The 20,407-nt window shown below is 39.7% G+C and overlaps 1 protein-coding gene across 1 annotated transcript in view; it reads left to right on the top strand.

Moving 5' to 3' along the window:
* Tshr (thyroid stimulating hormone receptor) overlaps positions 1-20,407 on the top strand; it is a 117,000-nt gene that overhangs the window by 87,160 nt on the left and 9,433 nt on the right. The window contains exon 8 of the mRNA XM_013014141.1: positions 5,757-5,834. Coding sequence (XP_012869595.1) covers positions 5,757-5,834 — 78 coding nt within the window. The remainder of the gene's footprint in view (positions 1-5,756; positions 5,835-20,407) is intronic.

Genomic DNA, 20,407 nt, shown 5'->3' with positions numbered 1-20,407 from the left:
AATCACTTCCTTCTACACACTGCATAGAAGATGCCTCTCTGAGTTATATAGAAAGTGGACTTCCATTTATTCATCCAACCAGTCTTTACTGAATGCTCTGTTTCAAGACTAACACATACACCCGTGCAAACACACACGCATGCACGCATATATGCACACACATATTATCTGTCAGTTGAGTATTTTCCCCTTATTCTTGACTGCACTGTTTTTCCCTGTGAGATTCAGAATCTTTTAGGGTTTTAGGGTTTGGGTTTTTTTTGTTTTTGTTTTTGTTTGTATATATGTGTGCCAGTACTGGGGCTTGAAGTCACACCTGATTTTTCTGCTCAAAGTTGGTGCTCTCCCTTCCAGATTTTTGCTGATTAATTGGAGAAAAGAGTCTCACAGACTTCTCTGCCCGGGCTGGCTTCAAATCTCAATTGTCAAGTATCAGCCTTTTGAATAGCTAGGATTAAAGAGGTGAGCCACAAGTACCCAGTGAGATGTATAATCTTAAATCAGGCCAGGGTTTCTTAAACCCTTGTGTCTTTTTCTCCAGAAATAATATCGTTTTCTAGAGGTTCTGAAAGAGGCTTAAGCCCTCCATCCCAACATTGATGAAATATTGAACATCTTACTTTTAAAAGAAATAATCAGATCTTTTTTTTTTTTTTTTTTGGGTCCGGTCGTGGGGCCTGAACTCTGGGCCTGTCCCGGGTCCGGTCGTGGGGCCTGAACTCTGGGCCTGTCCCGGGTCCGGTCGTGGGGCCTGAACTCTGGGCCTGTCCCTCAGCTCTTCAGCTCAAGGCTAGCGCTCTACCACTTGAGCCACAGCGCCACTTCCGGCTTTTTCCTTTTTGCTTATGTGGTGCTGAGGAATCGAACCCAGGGCCTCGAGCATGCAAGGCAAGCGCTCTACCACTGAGCCACCTTCCCAGCCAATCAGATCTTTTTTTTATAAGCCCTTTCCTATGTTTGAATTTAGAAATCACAACTTTACAGAAATTTCTCACTTCTTGTTGCAAGCATTTCTCTGTTGCTTTCTTTATGTTTCCCTTCTCCTTGCAAGGACTAGTTTAAGTTACCCTCCTCCTATAAAATTATTGTCTAGAGTAGATTTTCATTTAGCCTACCAAGATTTGTGACTAATTTACCCAAGCCAGTCTATGGAACGTGGACAATAGAAATCAGAATAGGTCAGACTTGATTCTGATGTGCCCCAAAATATTATACAATAATGGGGCCAGTAAGTGCTTTCTTCCTGGTTTTTAAGGCTTTTGCATCTGTATTTCCTCACCCTCCTCCCTAGACTTCATACGGAAGGTGGAAGGAATCTGAGACCAAATTAAAAGCTAACTGAGAAAGTCCTCAATGCTGTAAACAGTACTACAGGAGAATCATCATAAGTCAGCCTGGGATACACAGAGAGTTCCAGGCCAGTCTAGGATACATAGGAAGATCCTTATTCCAAAAGAAAAGTGCAGGCCTATAATCCTAGCTACTCAGGAGGCTAAGATATGAGAATCACAATTGGAAGTCAGTCTAAGCAGAAAAGTGAGACTTTTATCTCCAAATAACCACCAAAAAGTGAGAACTAGAGGTATGGCTCAAGTGGTACAGCACAAGCCTCTAGTGAAAAAATTCTTCAACTTCTGAAGAACAGAATCCAGGCCCAGTATTGTTCAAGCCCCAGTACAAGGAGAGAGAGAGAGAAAGAGAGAGAGAGGAGAGAGGGGGTAGAGGGAAAGGGAGGGAGGGAGGAAGGAAGGAAGGAAGGAAGGAGGGCAGGCAGGAGGGCAGGCAGAAAAAAAAAAACAGCAAACAAAAGGAAATGCAAAAAGCAGAGTGGCAGTTGCATTTTTAAGCACCTAATTATCTCCAAGAGTTGAGTACCCAAACTCTGGCTTTAGAAAACATAGCCTCCTGAAAGGCCAGTTCATCTCCGTTCACGCTGGCTGCACCTCCTCTGGAACCTTCTTCCCTCCTGTACTCTGGCTGCCTTTCTCAATTTGAAGTCTTCTGCAGTGTTTCTGGTAAACTGAAGTGCTTATCAACCAGTCCCATCCTCAGGGGTGTATTAAATATCAGACGAAAACACTACAGAGTTGGACAAGCAATAATTTAGTGTTACAGTAATTTCTCATGATTAGAGCAAGCCGATTTTTACTCACAGCAGTCAGAGATGAAGAGGAAAATTTGATGAGCTCACCGGTTCTTACTTGATTTTCAACAGTCTGGGAACAGAATGTGATCTGCAAGCTGCATTGTCCAAACAATTCAAGCCAGTGCTGTCCTTATGCTGAACTCAGTTGTCTTTAAAAAAAATAAATTCCTACTATTCAAGATCGTTGTTTTCTCCAAAATGGCTCTTTCTGATTCTCGCTACCATTCACCAAAGAATCTTCATGGACATAATAATTTGAAGGGAATCAAACTATGAGCCAATGAAGTAATCCATTGGAAAAGAACAGATTGGTTGTTTGGGCCATCTTGGTGAGAGCTTTGAATATAAATATAATGATTAGTTCATTTCCTTCATGTCAAACTTAACAATGCTCTATGCTATAGTTTGGACTTTGTCCACTACAGCCTATGATCAAAAGTCTTGGTCTTTAGTGGTAGACCCCTGGAGAAGTGAAGCATGTGGGAAGGTTAGGTGTTTGAGGCTGTGACTTGGAAGGGGATATTGGGACTCTCTTCCTCTTTCACTGGCTTTCTAGTCACCACTATGTGAGCATATTCCTCTACCACTTGTTGCTGCCATGCTGTACCACCTAGCTTCTGCCATGATATGCCCTGCCATTTTACACAGGCTCCAGTAGCAATGAGACCAAACCACCATGGAGTGAAATCTCCAAAAGTGTGAGCCCAAATGAACCTTTTCCTTTTTTTAAGCTGCTTGTCTCAGAAGTTGATTATAGTAATGGAAAAACAAATATTTCCTGGAATCTGGTTTCTTGCTACTGCCTGAAGAGGCTCTATCTGGGCCATTCCTTTGTAAACCCGCTGCCTCAACAATCACGGTCATCAAGAAAGTCAATTTGCCGAATGCCACCGTATTACACACTAAGTGTTCTATTCTTTCATTCCCCATTATTTTTTCTTTAAAGCAATCACACATGTCACACTCAGAGCTTAATGTGCCCATCTTACTACCTTGAAGGAAAGATGCTTTAGTTTCTTTGTTTATTGACAATTCTCATCCAAAAATAGCTAAAAGGGGGGCACTGAATTTGGCACTGGGTATAGAGCAATGACTAAGGCATAGAAGTTGCATTATGATTGGGGAGGAAGATAATACCCAAGCAAATGAATAAACAAATAAGGAGTTACAGATTTTAATATTGCCATGAAGGAAATAAAAAATGTAAAGTTAGAAAGTAAACTGGTGGTGGCTACTTTAGATTAAGTATTCTCCATCTATTTTTTTAATGAAACACTCAAAAATGACTCAAATACCAATTTTTAAGATCCATTGTGTGGAGTCCCAGTACTTATCATTCATTTGGTTAATCCTCATAGTCCCCAGAAGATGATTGGTAAAACTCTTCTTTTGTGTGTGTGTTTGTGGGGGAGGGGTTCATGGTGCTTGAATTCTGGCCTGGGCGCTGTCCCTCAGCTCTTCAACTCAAGGGTAGTGTTCTACCACTTGAGCCACAGTGCCACTTCCAGTTTTCTGGTGGTTTATTGGAGATAAGTGTCTCAAGGACTTTCCTGCTCAGGCTGGCTTTGAACTGCGATCCTTAGAACTCAGCCTCCTGAGGAGCTAGGATTACAGGCGTGAGCCACTGGGCATCCAGCTCTTCTTACCTTTTGTTGCTTAAAAGTTCCTGCTTTGTCCTAGTGGCTTGGCTCTTGTTAAGGAAAAGAGGAACTGCTTTGTGATAGGAAAGATTTTTGAAAAGTAAGATTTTTATCTTAAACTGTTTTCAAGATGGAATTAAGACATGCCCAAGGCTGTTCAAGAAATAGCAAATGGTGCTGGTATTTTTTGAGATTACTGTGTACTGCTAATCTTATTTCAAAACCACCTTCTGTAAATACATTTTACCCTATTCATGCTAGCCAATCACAAGCAGATTGTGAACCTGAAGCAATCTGAGCAGAGGGGCAGAGCCTGCTGCATTAGGGATAAATAGGGGAGCAGCTTGCTTACTTTGTGTGCTTGCTTGCTAGAATTTTGATAGATGGGTCATCCTTTTGCAGAAGTAAATGTTGTCTTGCTGGAAAAAAAAACAAAAACTGTCCCTACCCACAGGGTTCCAATAATGTGGGTCCAAGTAACCAGATTAAGTTTTGCTGTGATGGCCTTGGAAAAAGAATCCCCCTGATTCTAAGTCCTCATGCAGCACTACTATTATTACTCATCATCCTTAGGAACTTTTCATACTTAAGATCAAACCCCATCACTGCCACAATAAAAGCATTATTCTTAAGCAGACATCCTAATGGTCCCCATTGTACTCATTTTGCAAACCAAGGCCACTCACTAGACCTTAAACTAGCGAGGCTAAGCTGTAAGTTATTTTAAATGCATCATTTATTGGGATCATTTGTAACAAAGATATAGAGGTAGATATAGATATGGACTTTGTTTCTTTTTAGATAATTTGGATCTATAAGAGAAAAACAAGCTGGGCGGGCTCATGCTTGTAATCCTAGCTACTCAGGAGGCTGAGATCTGAGGATCGGTTGAAAGCCAGCCTGGACAGGCAAATCCGTGAGACTCTTATCTCCAATAAAAACCACTTGAAAGCCGGAAGTGGCTCTGTGGCTCAAGCGGTAGAGCGCTGGCCTTGAGCTGAAGAGCACAGGGACAGCTCCTAAGCCCAGAGTTCAAGATCCATGACCGACAAAAAAAGAGAGAGAGAGAGAAAAACAACAATGGGAAGGGAAAGGTCGCTTACTAAATCTTTGGGAGTTTTAATTCATTTGGGAGAAATTAGGTTTCAAAATTTAAGTCATTTGGTGACTTAAATTACTTAGAAATTACTGTGCTCTTCAAATGTCCAATGTGTTCTGAAATGGAAAGATCAATGTGTCCATCAAACCCCTGCTATTCAACATACGTTTGAAATCTTATCTGTCGGAACACTTTTCATTCCCTCCCCCAAGCAAAATATGAGGCAAAAAAAATGCTGCCATTCAATTACACTTGAATTTTAACTAAACAACATGACTTTTCAACCTAAGAATGTCTCTGAAATTATATGAGGAACACTTAAAGAAATTATTCATTGTTCAAATTAAATAAGGTTTAAATTACTCTGGCATCCTGTGTTTCATTTGCTAAATCTGGCAACCTTGGCTCAAAGATCTGAATCTCTGACCATCTCTAGTATCACTACCGTTCTCTTCTTGACTTAAACTCTGTCTTCAAAGCTAAATTGACTGGAATACGGGTCAAGATTGAGAAACAACATCTAATTCGGTTGGTATTGAACAGAAAAAGTACTAGCAGCACAACTGCCATATGCAAAGAGACAGGAAATTTAAGCAACACTGTTAAAACTTAGATGTGTAAACTAGACCATGAACCTACTCGTCCTCAATGATTTCTGTCATAATAAATGCATATCAGGCTTGCACAATTGGAATATGGAATGCATAGTGTTTCAGCTTGAAGAAAAGGTATCGTCTAAATTCCCCAAAAGCCAGTTAAAAGTTGGGAAGGCCATGATCACATTTTATTTTGATATTTGCACTAATTCGGTATGATTGCTTAAATTCACCTAATCCATTCTCTTTCGTCTCTCTTTCACTCTCTTGTCTAGCTACCTGAACAAGAATAAATACCTGACAGTTATTGACAGAGATGCATTTGGAGGAGTATACAGTGGACCAACCTTGCTGTGAGTAAGACAAACAAAAGACTATTTTAGCTTTTTTGGAATAGAAGGAGACATGAAGAAGAAACACTGATGTTCAAAAGTGGAGAAAAAGTGATTGTCTACAACAAGCACTTATAACAATATTTTCAATGTTGATCTGTAGTGTACCTATTCAAAGAAAATCCTTATTGAGACTCAGGAGGCCCCAGCATCTGGTATGCTACCCAGATGAGTGGTCAGGCAACACAAAGAAGTTCTCTTCATGGAGATGCTACTTCTTTGAATTTTAAGGCACAATGTCTACAAGTAGGTGAAAGGTCCTCTAGATTTTGTAGAGAAAATACTTATGAATGTATTAAAGAAGAATATTAATAATAGTTTAATTAATATCTAGAAGCACTGAAAATCACTAGGGAAGATGGGACATAAACATTTTTTTTTTTTGGGTCCGGTCATGGGGCCTGAACTCTGGGCCTGGGCGCTGACCCTCAGCTCTTCAGCCCAAGGCTAGCGCTCTACCACTTGAGCCACAGCGCCACTTCTGGCTTTTTTCTTTTTGCTTATGTGGTGCTGAGGAATCGAACCCAGGGCCTCGAGCATGCAAGGCAAGCACTCTACCACTGAGCCACCTTCCCAGCCCCGTAAACATTTTTTAATAGCTGAAGAGGTGCCTGTTTCTGAATTTCCTCTGATTTTTCACCACCATGTGTAATCAGTAAATAGGCTTCTTTGTCATTTTCATTTTCTCCATCCTCTTGATTTTTGCCTAGTTTAGAATCTCATCAGTGAGAATCTAGTCTAGTCCTTGCCAAAATGAAACATAGTAAAAGATGCAAAAGATAATCCACTAGGTCCAAACAGAAACTCTATTTTTTTCTTGTTATGTCAGTGCTGGGACTTACACTCTGAGCTTCTCACTTTCACCCCACATTATTGCTCATGATTGGCACTCTACCACTTGAGCAATGCCTCCAGTCTGATATTTTTCTAGTAATCTTGGAGATGGAACCTCCCCCGACTTTTCTCCCTGAGCTGGCTTTAAACCTCAGTCCTCTAGGATCCCAACCTCCTGACTAGTTAGGATTGTAGGTATAAAGAACTGCCACTTGGCTTGATTTTAGAAATAAGAACAAATTAGTTATGACTATATAAACAGATAAACACTGACCATCACTGTCAGGTAAGGATGGATGCATCTTAGAGAACAGTGGATGATCTCCATTCTAAGGACTTGACTCCTTTGCTCTCTCACCTTTAACTGTATTTTCATTTTTATATTAAATGTGCCCAGCTCAGTGGGTTTATGACCTGCTCTCTTAAAACCTGCTGTACCATGAGGGGAGTTACTGCTAACTCATAGCAAATTAGTTAAATTCATTTTACATTTTTCTTTTTACAAAAAGATCAAAGGTATGTATGTGTGTGGGGTTAATATTTTCTATAGTAAGTCTCTGTCAGAAATTTTCTAAATCATAACCAATGAATGAGGAACATTACTCCTTTTCTTATTTTAAAAAATGAATGTATAAGCTGGTTGCCAGTGTACCTGTAATCCTAGCTACTCAGGAGGTTGAGATCTGAAGATCACAGTTCAAAGCCAGCCAACGGAAGGAAAGTCCATGAGTCTTTTTTTTTTTTTTTTTGGTCTTGGGGATTGAACTCTGAGCTTGGGCACTGTTCCTCAGCTCTTCAGCTCAAGCTGAGCACTCTACCACTTAAGCCACAGGGCCACTTCCTGTTTTCTAGAGGTTTATTGGAGCTAAGAGTAAACACCTAGTAAATATTTGATGCATCGTTACTGAATATCCAATAGTCATGGTTTGTTTGTCATTGATTGTAGAAGTTCAAGGAAATCTGAAAGTCTAAAATAAAGAGAATTAAATGCCATCTGTATTTATATATGTGTCTGTATGTATGTGTGTATATATATATACATACGTATATACATATAACAGGATACATTCATCTCTAACAGTCAACAAAAACGGTAAAATGCCACTAAGTAGCTGCACAAAGGTGTGTCAAGTGAACATGTAAATTCATGTGTACAGTGCAAATAAACCAGTGTCACTCTTTCCATCATGCTCCCTCCTACACTTACTGAGTTAATCAAGATATTCAATCCCATCTTCCATTTTTACCACTTCTATTTTTGAATATTTTGTTTTCTTTTCATTTTATTTTGAAAGAGAAGCTCTTGCTGTTTATAATACCACAGAGAAGAACATACTGAAATTCAATGCCTTCCATAATAACGAGTGTCCTCTAAATTCTAAGTTACATAACTCTCTTTAATAGCATTTAGCATACTGATGAAAATTACCATAACATAATAGTCCCAACTACTATTATAAGAACCTCTAAAGAAGAGGGAATCTTTGCGATATTATCCTTGAGTTCACATTACATGTAACAACAAAAATACACTTTCATAATAATTATTTGTTGCTATTAGATCAAATCAGTCATTTGAAAATCCACAAACTACTTTCTTCTTTGGATAAAATAGGTCTTTGGGGGGCTGGGAAGGTAGCTCAGTGGTAGAGTGCTTGACTTGTATGCATGAGGCCCTGGGTTCGATTCCTCAGCACCACATAAGCAGAAAAAGCCGGAAGTGGTGTTGTGGCTCAGGTGGTAGAGTGCTAGCCTTGAGTTGAAGAGCTGAGAGACAGCACCCAAACCGAGTTCAGGCCCATCACCGACAAAAAGAAAAAAGAAAAAAAATAGGTCTTTGGTTTATGTTGTTTCTTTATGATTACTACAAGTTTATACTGAACATGGCTAAAAGTATGTGGCAAATTTCTTTCCAGTGTGACATAGTCCCCAGGTATGTGAGTACATAATTTTCTATGTGGATTCTGGGCACAATTATGTTTTATTCAGATATAATTTACATATATTGACAAACATGGGGTGGAAGGTTTTTTGTTTGCAGAACTGGGCTGAATTTAGGGGTTTTTACTTGTTAGGCAAGACTCTCCCTTGAGACATACTTCCAATACTTTTTTTTTCTTATTTTTAGTTTATATTCCAGCAAGGGTCTCAAAATAACTTTGCCCAAGGGGTTTGGTCTACAGTTCAACCTCCATCTCCTGAATTGCTAAGATTACAAGCACACACCACTATATGCTGATTGAACAAACAGAATTTAAATGTAGAGTTTAATTATTCTACCCTAGTTAATCCTAAAATTATTTTTATTACCCAGAAAATTCCCTCATGTAAAAAAATTATGTATAGTTAAATTTTTCTAGAATAAAAATCTAACAGTAAACTTGCCAAGTCATAGGACAGATGATGTTAAACTTCATAGGAAGTATGACAAAACTGTTTTCCAAATTATCACCGATTTCTACCAGCAAGCTCTGATATCAGGGCTCCATAATGGCCAACTCTTTTTATTTAATCTCTCTCCCCTTCCCTCCCTCCCTCCCTCCCTCTTCCTCTCTCCTCTCTCTCTCTCTCTCTCTCTCTCTTTCCTTCTCCTTCCATCCCTCCCATCCTCCCATCTCCTTTCTTTCTGTGCTGGAGATCAAACTCAGAACATTGCACTTGCTAGGCAATTGCTCTACCATTGGGCTACATTGCTAGCCCTTGGCGTTTCTCATTTGTTGTATTATTGATCTTGTTGCTTTTTAGTGCCTATTTGACTCACTGTTTAACTCACACTAGCTTTGAAAGCACAATATTGCCCAAGCTGACTTTGAACTCACGCTTCCTCCTCCAGACTGCTGAGCTATGCAGTACAACACCTATCTTTTTGAGCTAGCCATTCCAATCCTTCATCCATTTTTTTGGTCAAGTTTCTGTCTCATTATTGAGTTGTAATCCTATAATTTAAGGCCTAAATTGTCAGTTTGGCTCTAAACTCCAATTCTCTGCCATCTCTAGCTTACATTTCTTTCCTTGTCTGGCTCTTTCCTGAGGAGATGTGGTTAATCTACAAGCTAGGACCTGGGGCACATTTGCCATTGGCATCTAAACTGAGTGCTTATTAAACACCATGAAAGTTATGAATAAGAAGCTGTCTCTGTTTTTCAGAGGTAATAGTCAGATTTTAAAAACATATAAATAACTAACTATAGCGTAAGTATAATAGAAGAAGAACCAGAAGAAGAGATAGAGAATCATGGTTTCTGGTACCAAAGACCTTAATAAGCAGGATGATACTTGAGATGGGCTTCAGGTGAGGGGTGGAGGTACACAGAACAAAGGTAAATCTTCAGAGGAAAAATAAATAGAACCTGGGCCAAAAATTAGTGTTTAAAAGATGTGTTGAAGCCATGTCATGGGAAATCTACTCTGATGAGAAAGGGTGGCGTTGTCAGGGAAGTATCAGTAGCAGTGGCCTAATCCTTTCCAGGTGGCCCTCTTCAACTCACCCTGCACATCTAGCCCATGTCTCACTCTGTCCACCCTCAGTCCTGACACTGACAGTCCTGGGTGCCTCCACTGATACTGCTTTGCCCTACTTGGTAGGGACTAAAGCTCCCTCAGAGCAGAAAGGAATCAAACGCTGAAAACTAAACTAGCCTGCAACATTATATATTATATACACTTTTTAATTATATTCATAATTATCTGGAGTCCTTTTATCTGTAAATCCCAATGTTGATATTTTATTATAAACAGAATCACCACTCTAGGATTTATTTCTTAGAAAGATAAGGTAATAAATTTCTCAGCCATCTACCTTTTAGGGAGTGTCTACTAGTCTCTATACTAACCACTTTTTACAGAAATTTTTATTTCATCTTTTCAACTCCACAGGACTTTTGCCTCTCCAAAATTATAAGAACATCCTCGCATAGTTTTTTGTGATTTTACAGTATTTATCATTTATGTGATGAAAGAAGAGAACTGAGACCACAGAAACTCTCTAGTAAAGGCAAAAATTAAGAGTGTCCTATATCGTTTACCCATGATGTTATAACTAATTACAGGATGTTGGCATTTGGCTAACTGATGGGAAGGATAAGTCAATCAGGGATTAACAATGTCGATAAATAACTTACAAATAGAGCGGGGAAGGTGGCTCAGTGGTAGAGCGCTTGCTTTGCATGCCTGAGGCCCTGGGTTCGATTCCTCAGCACCACATAAGCAAAAAGGAAAAAGCCGGAAGTGGCGCTGTGGCTCAAGTGGTAGAGTGCTAGCCTTGAGCTGAAGAGCTGAGGGACAGCGCCCAGGCCCTGAGTTCAGGCCCCACGACCGGAACCAAAAAAAACAAAAAAACAAAAAAAAATAACTTACAAATATACACAGAAAAGAAGCAAGTCTCAATGCATAATTAAGCACACAATTATTCCCACATAAAGACGGACAAACGCTAATTTCTTTGACTCTTCTGGGAGTTTTGTTTCTAGAATAGTTGAGAGAAATACTGAGTTTTCATCCAGACACATTACCTGTAATGTCACAGAAATCCATTTTGTGAATTATGTTCGACATCTAGGTCTAAAACTCCTAAGAGGAAAATGGATTTTTTTCATTTCTCCTGGGTAGCATTGAGCCTGATTCTTTGCTATTATGGTGATGATCATTTTGTATGAACAGAATCTGAGAGGGGGAAAGGGGAAAGCCTTGTGTTTCAGCATCTTACTATTGACAGTGAATAGCCATCATTTCCTCTTGTCCCCAAGAGGTAAAGGACTAACATTACTCAATTATGGTACGAGTCTAATTTTCCATTACAGGATCCATTATGCTGAGACAGAAAAATCCATGAGATTTCATAGGTCACATATGCTGAAGGCTTTTCAGAAATACAACTGTACAAACTCAAGAGGGAGAAAAAGAGGATAAGAGTGAATTCTGAGCTATAGAGCACGACACATAGACTTTGAGAGAAGGTTAGTAAGTTATGGTGATCTGAATCTTGATAAGTCATTTTCTGAGCTTTAGCTGTGGGCTAGCCTCTTCCACATAGTTTATCACCTTGACCTTCTTAACTATTTAGTAGTGCTATGTAACTATGTATCTATTTAATTGTGCCATGCACCCAATGAGGTACATAAGGTACCTGAAATCACCTGGTCACAGAGCAGAAGTGGGATGTAAAGTCTGCACTAATTCAGAAATGCAATCTCTTTACAGCATAACATATATGAATCTTCATACTCATATATGAATATTCATGCTCTCCACCGCAGCTACACTAATAGGTCACTCTGAACATGCTTCCAGAGTACATTAGTTGCTCTTTCACCCAAAAGGCTCTTTTTCCAGATATTCATATCATATCTCCTTCAGCTTTTTCCTTAAGTGTAAGGTGCCTATTAAGGTCTTCTCTGAATGCCCTATTTAAATAGCCAAGATGCTCACCACTCTTCCTCTTACTTGCTTGCTTTTATTTTCCTCCAAAACAAAACAACATCATGTGATAATCTGGATATTTACCTACTTGATTAGACTGTCTCCTCCATCAGCGTATACATGTATAGAAAAAGCAATTGTCTTCTTCCTCCCCACCCCACTGTGCACACCTCTACTGTTTTAACTCTCCATGACTGAACAATGCATTAATCCATGGTAGAAAATTCACTAGGCATTTGGTGAATTATAAATAAATTCAAACCAAATGTCTTGGCATTACAGTTAGAATCGGAACACTTCTTCCCTTATGGATTTTCTGAAAATGAACACACATAGTTGGTCAGTAGTGGAGATTAACAAAGGCCTTCCTTATGGGAGAAGACTGAAGAAACTTACTTGTGGGTACCAAGCACTTTGAAGTATCTTAAAATAGAATATTTAAACTTGAAAACAATACTTATTGCCTCCTACATAGAAGCATACCCAATGACTGCACTTAGAACAGATGTCATTGCTTTTAAGACCTTCTCCCTTCTACACTCCTTAACCATTCTCAACTTGCACTCACAGGTCATCAGACATTTGCACACAGACATCTTTTGTTGTTGTTTTTATCTGTGAACTTCAAGGTTATTTTGGGTCATTCCCTTTTTTATATTAAAATATTTCCAACAAATAAAGATTAGGTAACAACATAATATGACATTTTTATACCTGTATATATTGTGAAATGATTCATAGTGAACCTCCATCACCTCCCATATTTTATATTCTTTGCAGTAAGAGCATTTGTGCTCCAGTCTCTTAAGTCATTTAATACCTTATCGTTATCTACAGTTACCATATAGTACACTACATTTCCAGAATTTAGTCACCTTGTAAGTGACATTTGGTACTAATTTACCAGTCCTCCAGTTTTACCCCATATCCTCTGTACCTAAAAACCCACTCAACTCTCCTTTTCTCTAACTTTGGCATCTTTAGATTCCACATTATAAGTTAGATCATTCAATAACTGTGTTTCTGTGTTGAACCAGTTTTGCCTAGCTAAGACCCTCTAGGTTCATCCATGCTGTCACCAGTAGCAGAATTTCATTATTTTTAGAAAGCTGGATGGTATTCTACTCTGTGTGTGTGTGTGTGTGTGTGTGTGTGCCACCAATGAAAAGAAAATTAAAAGTGCTTCAATATTGTGGCTATCTTGGGAATAGTGTTACAGTGAAGTACAGTGAAGGTGGGTGGTAGATATCTCCACAGGGATTTGTTTGATAAGTGAGGGATGGCTGGGTCACATGATAGATATATTTTTAACTTGTTCAAAGTACTTGCAGACCATTTTCCATGGCAGCCATGCCAATTTACAATCCCACAGCAACATGGAGGGGCTCCTTTTTCGCCTTTGTCTCATTGTTACAAACCTAAGATGCTGTTCTGCTGTTTGGTGATTTCAGTATCCCTATGGATTGCCTTTCCTATCAATGAGCCTCTGACCTCTTCTTCTCCAATAAGCTTGCCCCCCACTCCACCTCCAAATGTCACGTCTGTGATCAAACCCTAGAACGACCAATGGTTACAAACTCTCCACAACTTCATTCTCTAACATCCTAACTCTCTTTCCATCTCCTTTCAAATACATTAACTCTTTCAGTTCTTTGGTCCCATCAGAATCTGTAGTCCATTCCTAACATTTCCCTTTCTCACCTCTCCTTCACTCCTTCCTTTGAGTTTAAATTTCACATTCTATCATTGTGAGCACTGAATTGTGCACACAGCCAATAACCTAGTCCCTTTCTCTTATCTCATCTGAAAAAGCCAACTCCAATAAATACAAGTACCTAACTGCTCTGGGCTTGGACTTCTTTTTGTGTGTGTGGGGAGGGTCCGGTCGTGGGGCCTGAACTCTGGGCTTGGGCGCTGTCCCTCAGCTTTTCAGCTCAAGGCTAGCACTCTACCTCTTGAACCACAGCACCACTTCCACTTTTTCTGCTTGTGTGGTGCTGTGGAATCAAACCCAGGGCGTCATGCATGCAAGGCAAAGCACTGAACCACCTTCCCAGCCCCAAATTGTTAGTTCTTAACTCACAAGCATTTTACTTAGTTGCTGACTCCATGCTTATTGAACTACATATTTCTTCAGGTTCTACAACATCACTTTCGCCACACCATTGCTTCTTTTCAGTCTCCTTTTCTAGTTATTCCTCTTCTGTGCATAAAGTGAGACTATATCTTGAAAATAACGGCAATAAAAAGAGCTGGTAGAATGGCTCAAGTGGTAAAATGACTGCTAAGCAAGCATGAGGCCCTGAGTTCAAACTCCACTATGCACATCAAAAGAAAAAAAAGTCAAATTATATCATTTCCTTAAAGGTTCTGGCTTTCACCCCAGTAAAGATAAAGCCATTTTAATGGCCAACAAGGTGATATATTATTTGACTTTCCAGTACCTCTGATTTCTCCCACACTTTCTTCTAACTTCCTGTCTCAGTTCTAGCCTCCCCCGTCTCCTCTGCATGCCTCTTTACCAGAGTACTTAGCACCATTATCTAACATACTACGTATCTTCCCTTCCTTTTTCTTAACTGTCTCTTTTCAGTAGGATGTTAGCATAAAAAGAACAGGAATATCTGCCCAGTAAGTCTACTGCTAAATCTCTAGCTCCCAGAACAGCAGCACAGGCCTAGAGAGTAATCCACAGATTTTTTTTTTTTTAGTAAAGATTGTGTTTTTAAATTCTTTAAACACCTTAAGAGGCAAACTCATTAGATAGTGAGTTTAACTTCAGAGCCTTTAAGCTTTTACTTTTAATTCAAATCATTTAAAAATAGGGATACAGGTGCAACTATGAGATGTACAAGTCTTTATGTCTAAAAACGAACTTTACAACTTTGGGTGGAGGGGAGCGATGAGAAGGGGAAACAGAGGAGGAGGCAACAATGCTTGATAAGAAATGTACTCATTATCTTGCCTATGTAATTGTAACCCCTCTGTATGGTATTTTCACAATTTAAAAAATTAATTAATTAATTAATCTTTTTTTGGTTCTTACATGTAGTTACCAATTCACAAATGTAACTGCACATTTATCATGATGTAGCTTCTACACTGACTGACATTTGCTGTCGGAATCTTGATGAGCCAATGTATGCCTATTTAATTTGCAACTGAATTCTCCAAAAGTTAATCTTAAATAATAATAATGACAAAATATCTATTTTTTTGGAGAGGGGTCGTGGGGCCTGATCTCTGGGCCTGGGCACTGTCCCTCAGCTCTTCAGCTCAAGGCTAGCACTCTACCACTTGAGCCACAGCGCCACTTCCGGCTTGTTTATGTGGTGCTGAGGAATCGAACTTAGGGCCTCATGCATGCAAGGCAAGCACTCCATCACTGAGCCACCTTCCCAGCCCCCAAAATATCTTTTAAAATAAAAATTGATCCAGTGTTGGGAAATGATATACAGTTACTTCTCAGAAATTTGTTCTATTCCATCAAATGTCAATTGGAACTTTTGTTCTTCCCAGGTGTCATTCCATTTTGATTAAATTCTTGCTCTGTGTTTAATACCATATATAATATTCTTTCCAAATTCAAGTCCTGGTAGTTTTGTTAGACATATAACTTGAGATGGTTCCCATGACCCAGACAATTAGACTGGAAACTGTCTGCCAGATTCAGCTTAGCTACATTCTGATTTGTGAGTAAATACTTGCTAGAGATGAATTCTCCCCTGGAGTTCAGTGCCCTTTGCCCGGTGAGCTCTTTAAGGAAAGTGCCAACGTCAACCGGGGAGAGAAAGGCCCTGAAGCTAACAGGTTTCCACCCACAGCTCCTTCACAAAAGAATTCAGATCTTTTAGGTTCTGAGAGCAACTCTCTTTTTTTTTGGGGGGGGGTCTGGTCATGGGGCCTGAACTCTGGCCTGGGAGCTGTTCCTCAGCTCTTCAGCTCAAGGCTAGGGCTCTACCACTTGAGCCACAGTGCCAATTCTGGCTTTTTTCTTTTTTGCTTATGTGGTGCTGAGGAATTGAACTCAGGGCCTCAGGCATGCAAGGCAAGCGCTCTACCACTGAGCCACCTTCCCAGCCCCATGAGAGCAACTCTCTATATTCTACCTACGTTGAAAGAAAAAATTTAACCATATCTTAAAGGTATTATTTTAGGGGGAAAAAAGTAATACTAGAAAATCCTGAATTCAAAGTGGTCACCTAAAAATTGGGGTAAACAGGAAAACATACCACTTCAGATCACGAAAATCACCCCTGACATGTTTCTTTGAGGATTTCTTTCCATGGAAGTTATTTCTTCATCAATTGGAGCTGGAAGACTTTCTTGTCTGGCTCAGTACTCCACCAGTCTTTGTTTTAAGGTCTTGTTGCTGGGCACCAGTGGCTTACTTCTGCAATCCTAGCTACTCAGAAGGCTGAGGATCATGGTTCAAAGCTAATCCAGGCAGGAAAGTCTATGAGACTTATCTCTAATTAACCACTCAAAAAGGCCAGAAATGGAGCTGTGGCTCAAGTGGTAGAATGCTAGCTTTGAGCAAAAAAAGCTCAGGGGCAGTGCCCAGGCCCTGAGTTCCAGGATCAGCACCACAAAAAAAAAAAAAAAACCTAAATTTTTTTTTTTTTTTGGTCCGGTCATGGGGCCTGAACTCTGAGCCTGGGCGCTGTCCCTCAGCTCTTCAGCTCAAGGCTAGCGCTCTACCACTGGAGCCACAGCGCCACTTCCGGCCTTTGTCTTTTTGCTTATGTGGTGCTGAGGAATCGAACCCAGGGCCTCAGGCATGCAAGGCAAGAGCTCTACCACCAAGCCACCTTCCCAGCCTCAAAAAACCTAATTTTTTTTTTTTTTGGTCGGTCGTGGGGCTTGAACTCTGGGCCTGGGCACTGTCCCTCAGCTCTTCAGCTCAAGGCGAGCGCTCTACCACTTGAGCTACAGCGCCACTTCCGGTTTTCTGGTGGTTTATTGGAGATAGGAGTCTCATGGTCTCTCTTACCCAGGCTGGCTTTGAACCTCGATCCTCAGATCTCAGCCTCCTGAGTAGCTAGGATTACAGGCGTGAGCCACCAGCGCCCGGCTCAAAAAACCTAAATTTTTATTTCCTTTTATCTCTTCAGAGATGAGAAAATAAATTTTAATAGGTGTAAGTCCACAAGGGCAAAGAAGACAGGTAAGAAGGGCTTTTGTACATTGTCTGGAAATCTACAGAACCCTTAAAGACAAAAAAGTAGAAGAGAAGGAAAGTAAAACAGAGAACTTAAAGAAGATCAGAAGTGCCTGTCTTGCCCTTCACAGCACCTTTGATATTGGATTTAGAGCTGATGTGTATCTATCTCTTATGGCAAAAACAAAGCATGATGCTAAAAACAGGACTTACTGAAGGGTTATATCTGGAAAGGTAACCTATACTTCATTCATGCAAAATGACAGTCTTCAATTATCTCCCCACTAGAGATTTAAGTCTCTTTCCTGAAATTGGAAAACTCTAAAGCAAATGGTCCCACAATTTAATCTATTAGAGTCTAACAATGTAATATCCAGCCTCCTTCACAAGTGCCCTAAAGCAAAGATTTGCTTGTTGCCAAGTTCACCTAAGTATATACAGGTAAGTAAAGACCACCAGTCAAAGAATGCTTCTTATTTGAAGTATCAAAACCAAGATTAATAAATGGGGGAAAATAAGCCTGAATGAATTAAAGATACTGCAGAGAAAAGAACTTTTCACAATGCAACTGAGTAACCTTAGGTCAATCTGAGAAGATATTTCTTCACTATCACCATCACTATATTAAGAATTACAATAGTAGCTAATGTGTATTGAGAACATGCTTTCAGTTACTGTTTAATAAACAGAAGATAAGGAAAGTGAGGTACACAAAGGTTAGATGACTAATGGTAAATACTGAAATTGGGATTCAAATCCAAATAGTTTGAAATTAAAACTCAGGCCAAGTTGTAGCTTGGCCTTTTGGCTGAGATCAAGGCCTGAAGACTATGATGGTCTTCCTCAAACATCCTGTCCCAAGAGGAACAAAATGCATTCAAGAGCCTCCCACTGGATAAATATTAGTCTATATACTAAAACTACTTTTAAAAACACAACACAGTTTTGGCTCTCATCAAAGCAAAAGTTAAAATTTTAATGCAAGAGATGGAAGATATACTGAAGGAATTCTATCAGGAGAGTTAGTAAAAGTTAATATTAGAAAATTAGAGCAAAAGATGGAGATGTGCCTGAGGAATCCAGGAACATCCTTTTCCAGTTACTTGGAATTCCCAAGAGGAGGAAATAAAATGGTAGTAGTAAGGTATCCCAGGAACAATCCAGGAGCTTTTCCTAAGAGCTAAAGGAGTGCAGTTCTATTGACTTAAGGGGCCTGGGCACTGTCCCTGAGCCTTATTGGTCAAGACTAGTACTCTACCATTTGAGCCGCAACTCTACTTGTGGGATTTTTTTGTTTTGTATTTATTTGGAGATAAGAGTTTCATGGTCTTTCTTGCTTGACTGGCAGCAAACCGAGATCCTCAAATCTTAGACTTATGAGTAGCTAGGATTACAGGTGTGAGCTCCAGCACCCAGTGGAAGAACAGCTTTTGAAATTCTAAAGGAAGAATTATTTTCTTTTAAATTTTGTAACCCAAATTGCTACAAGATAAAATATCAATTAACGGTAACAGAAAGAAAACAGAGGGTCTCTCTTATACAGGGTAAGAAGGTATTTGATAATATACTACTTTAAAGGAGCTTTAAAAAGACAGCATAGAAGGACAGACTTCCACTGATATAATAAAGGTTACTTTTTTAAGAAACTTGAATTCAATTTGGTAAGCCTTGAAAAACCATGGGCTTCAACTTGTTGAGAAATATAAGATCATGTTTTTAGAAAGAAACATTCTATTGTAACTGTGATTATTATACACTTTCTTGTAGATCAGCAGGAAGATTTTACAAAACAAAGGGAAACATAATTTAGACATAAACTAACTTGGTAGTAATGAGAACTATAAGACTGTAGACTAAATAATTGAGGAAGTGGCGCTGTGGCTCAAGTGGTAGATCACTCATCTTGAGCTGAAGAGTTGAGGGACAGTGCCCAAGCCCAGAGTTCAAGCCCCACGACCGACAAAAAAAAAGATAGTTTGACTAAATAATTGAGCTGATGACATTGATGGAGTAAACACAATTTTTTTAGAGTAAATATATAGAGAGAGATAGATAAAGATATATAGATATATATTGTTGGGGTGGGGAGGTTGAATGTCAGTCGTGGACTTGAACCTAGGGCCTGGGTGCTGTCCCTGAGCTCTTTTGCTCAAAGCTAGCACTCTACCACTTTGAGTCACAGCTCCACTTCCAGTTTTCTGGTGGTTCACTGGAGATAAGTCTCTCACAGACTTTCCTGCATAGGCTAGCTTTGAACTGCAATCCTCAGATCTTAGTCCCTTGAGTATAGAGGATTACAGATGTGAGCCCTGCACCCGGAAATTTAACAGTAAATATTTATGATATGAATAAATATAAGGCAAAGGTAAGACAAATGCCACAGGAACACTGAAGCTTTAATCCTTGGAAAAGAGCAGGTTTTTTGTGGGGTTTTGTTTTTTCTTTTAAGTATCAGTAAACTTGTAATAAAGACTCGTTGCATTTGGGATGTTTTCAGTGAAGAGGCAACAGTGCTTGGATTGAACATTATAAAGGAGCTGCTACCTTCCTTGATGATTACAACTGCAGGTGTCTGTAAGAAAGTTTAAGTTCAAAGGAAAAAAGAGATAGTAATCCCCTACGTGAAGTGAAGTGACATCCACTAGGAGAAGACACCACCCACCGCAGGGGAGCTTAAGGAAGAGCTTGTTTACTGGATATTAAGAGCTACATCAAGTGGCCTTATATCCTTCCAGTCCAGGTTGGAGAGGGAGTCAAGGACCAGATTTGTTGGGCTTTAAAAGATATGGGTATAAAAAGTAGATGTTATTTATGGTACACTGGGAACTGGCTGCAAGGTTTTAAGCAGAAGAGTGTCAATAATCAATTCTGCTCTGGCTGCTGTGTGCAGAACAGACTAGAAGACAGCAAAAGCAACCACAAAGCTTACACTGGAGCAGTCAGTGGTCATATCTAAAACAGGCTGATTCAAGGATTCTGTGACGACATTAAAACTCCGAAATGGGGGCTGGGAAGGTGGCTCAGTAGAAGAGAGCTTGCCTTGCATGCATGAGGCCCTGGGTTCGATTCCTCAGCACCACATAAGCACAAAGGAAAAAGCCGGAAGTGGCGCTGTGGCTCA

Source organism: Dipodomys ordii, unplaced genomic scaffold, assembly GCF_000151885.1.
Source record: "Dipodomys ordii isolate 6190 unplaced genomic scaffold, Dord_2.0 Scaffold2, whole genome shotgun sequence".
NCBI classification, from domain to species: domain Eukaryota; kingdom Metazoa; phylum Chordata; class Mammalia; order Rodentia; family Heteromyidae; genus Dipodomys; species Dipodomys ordii.
The sequence above is the reverse complement of the archived record's forward strand: the minus strand, read 5'-3'. Positions and strand labels throughout refer to the sequence as shown.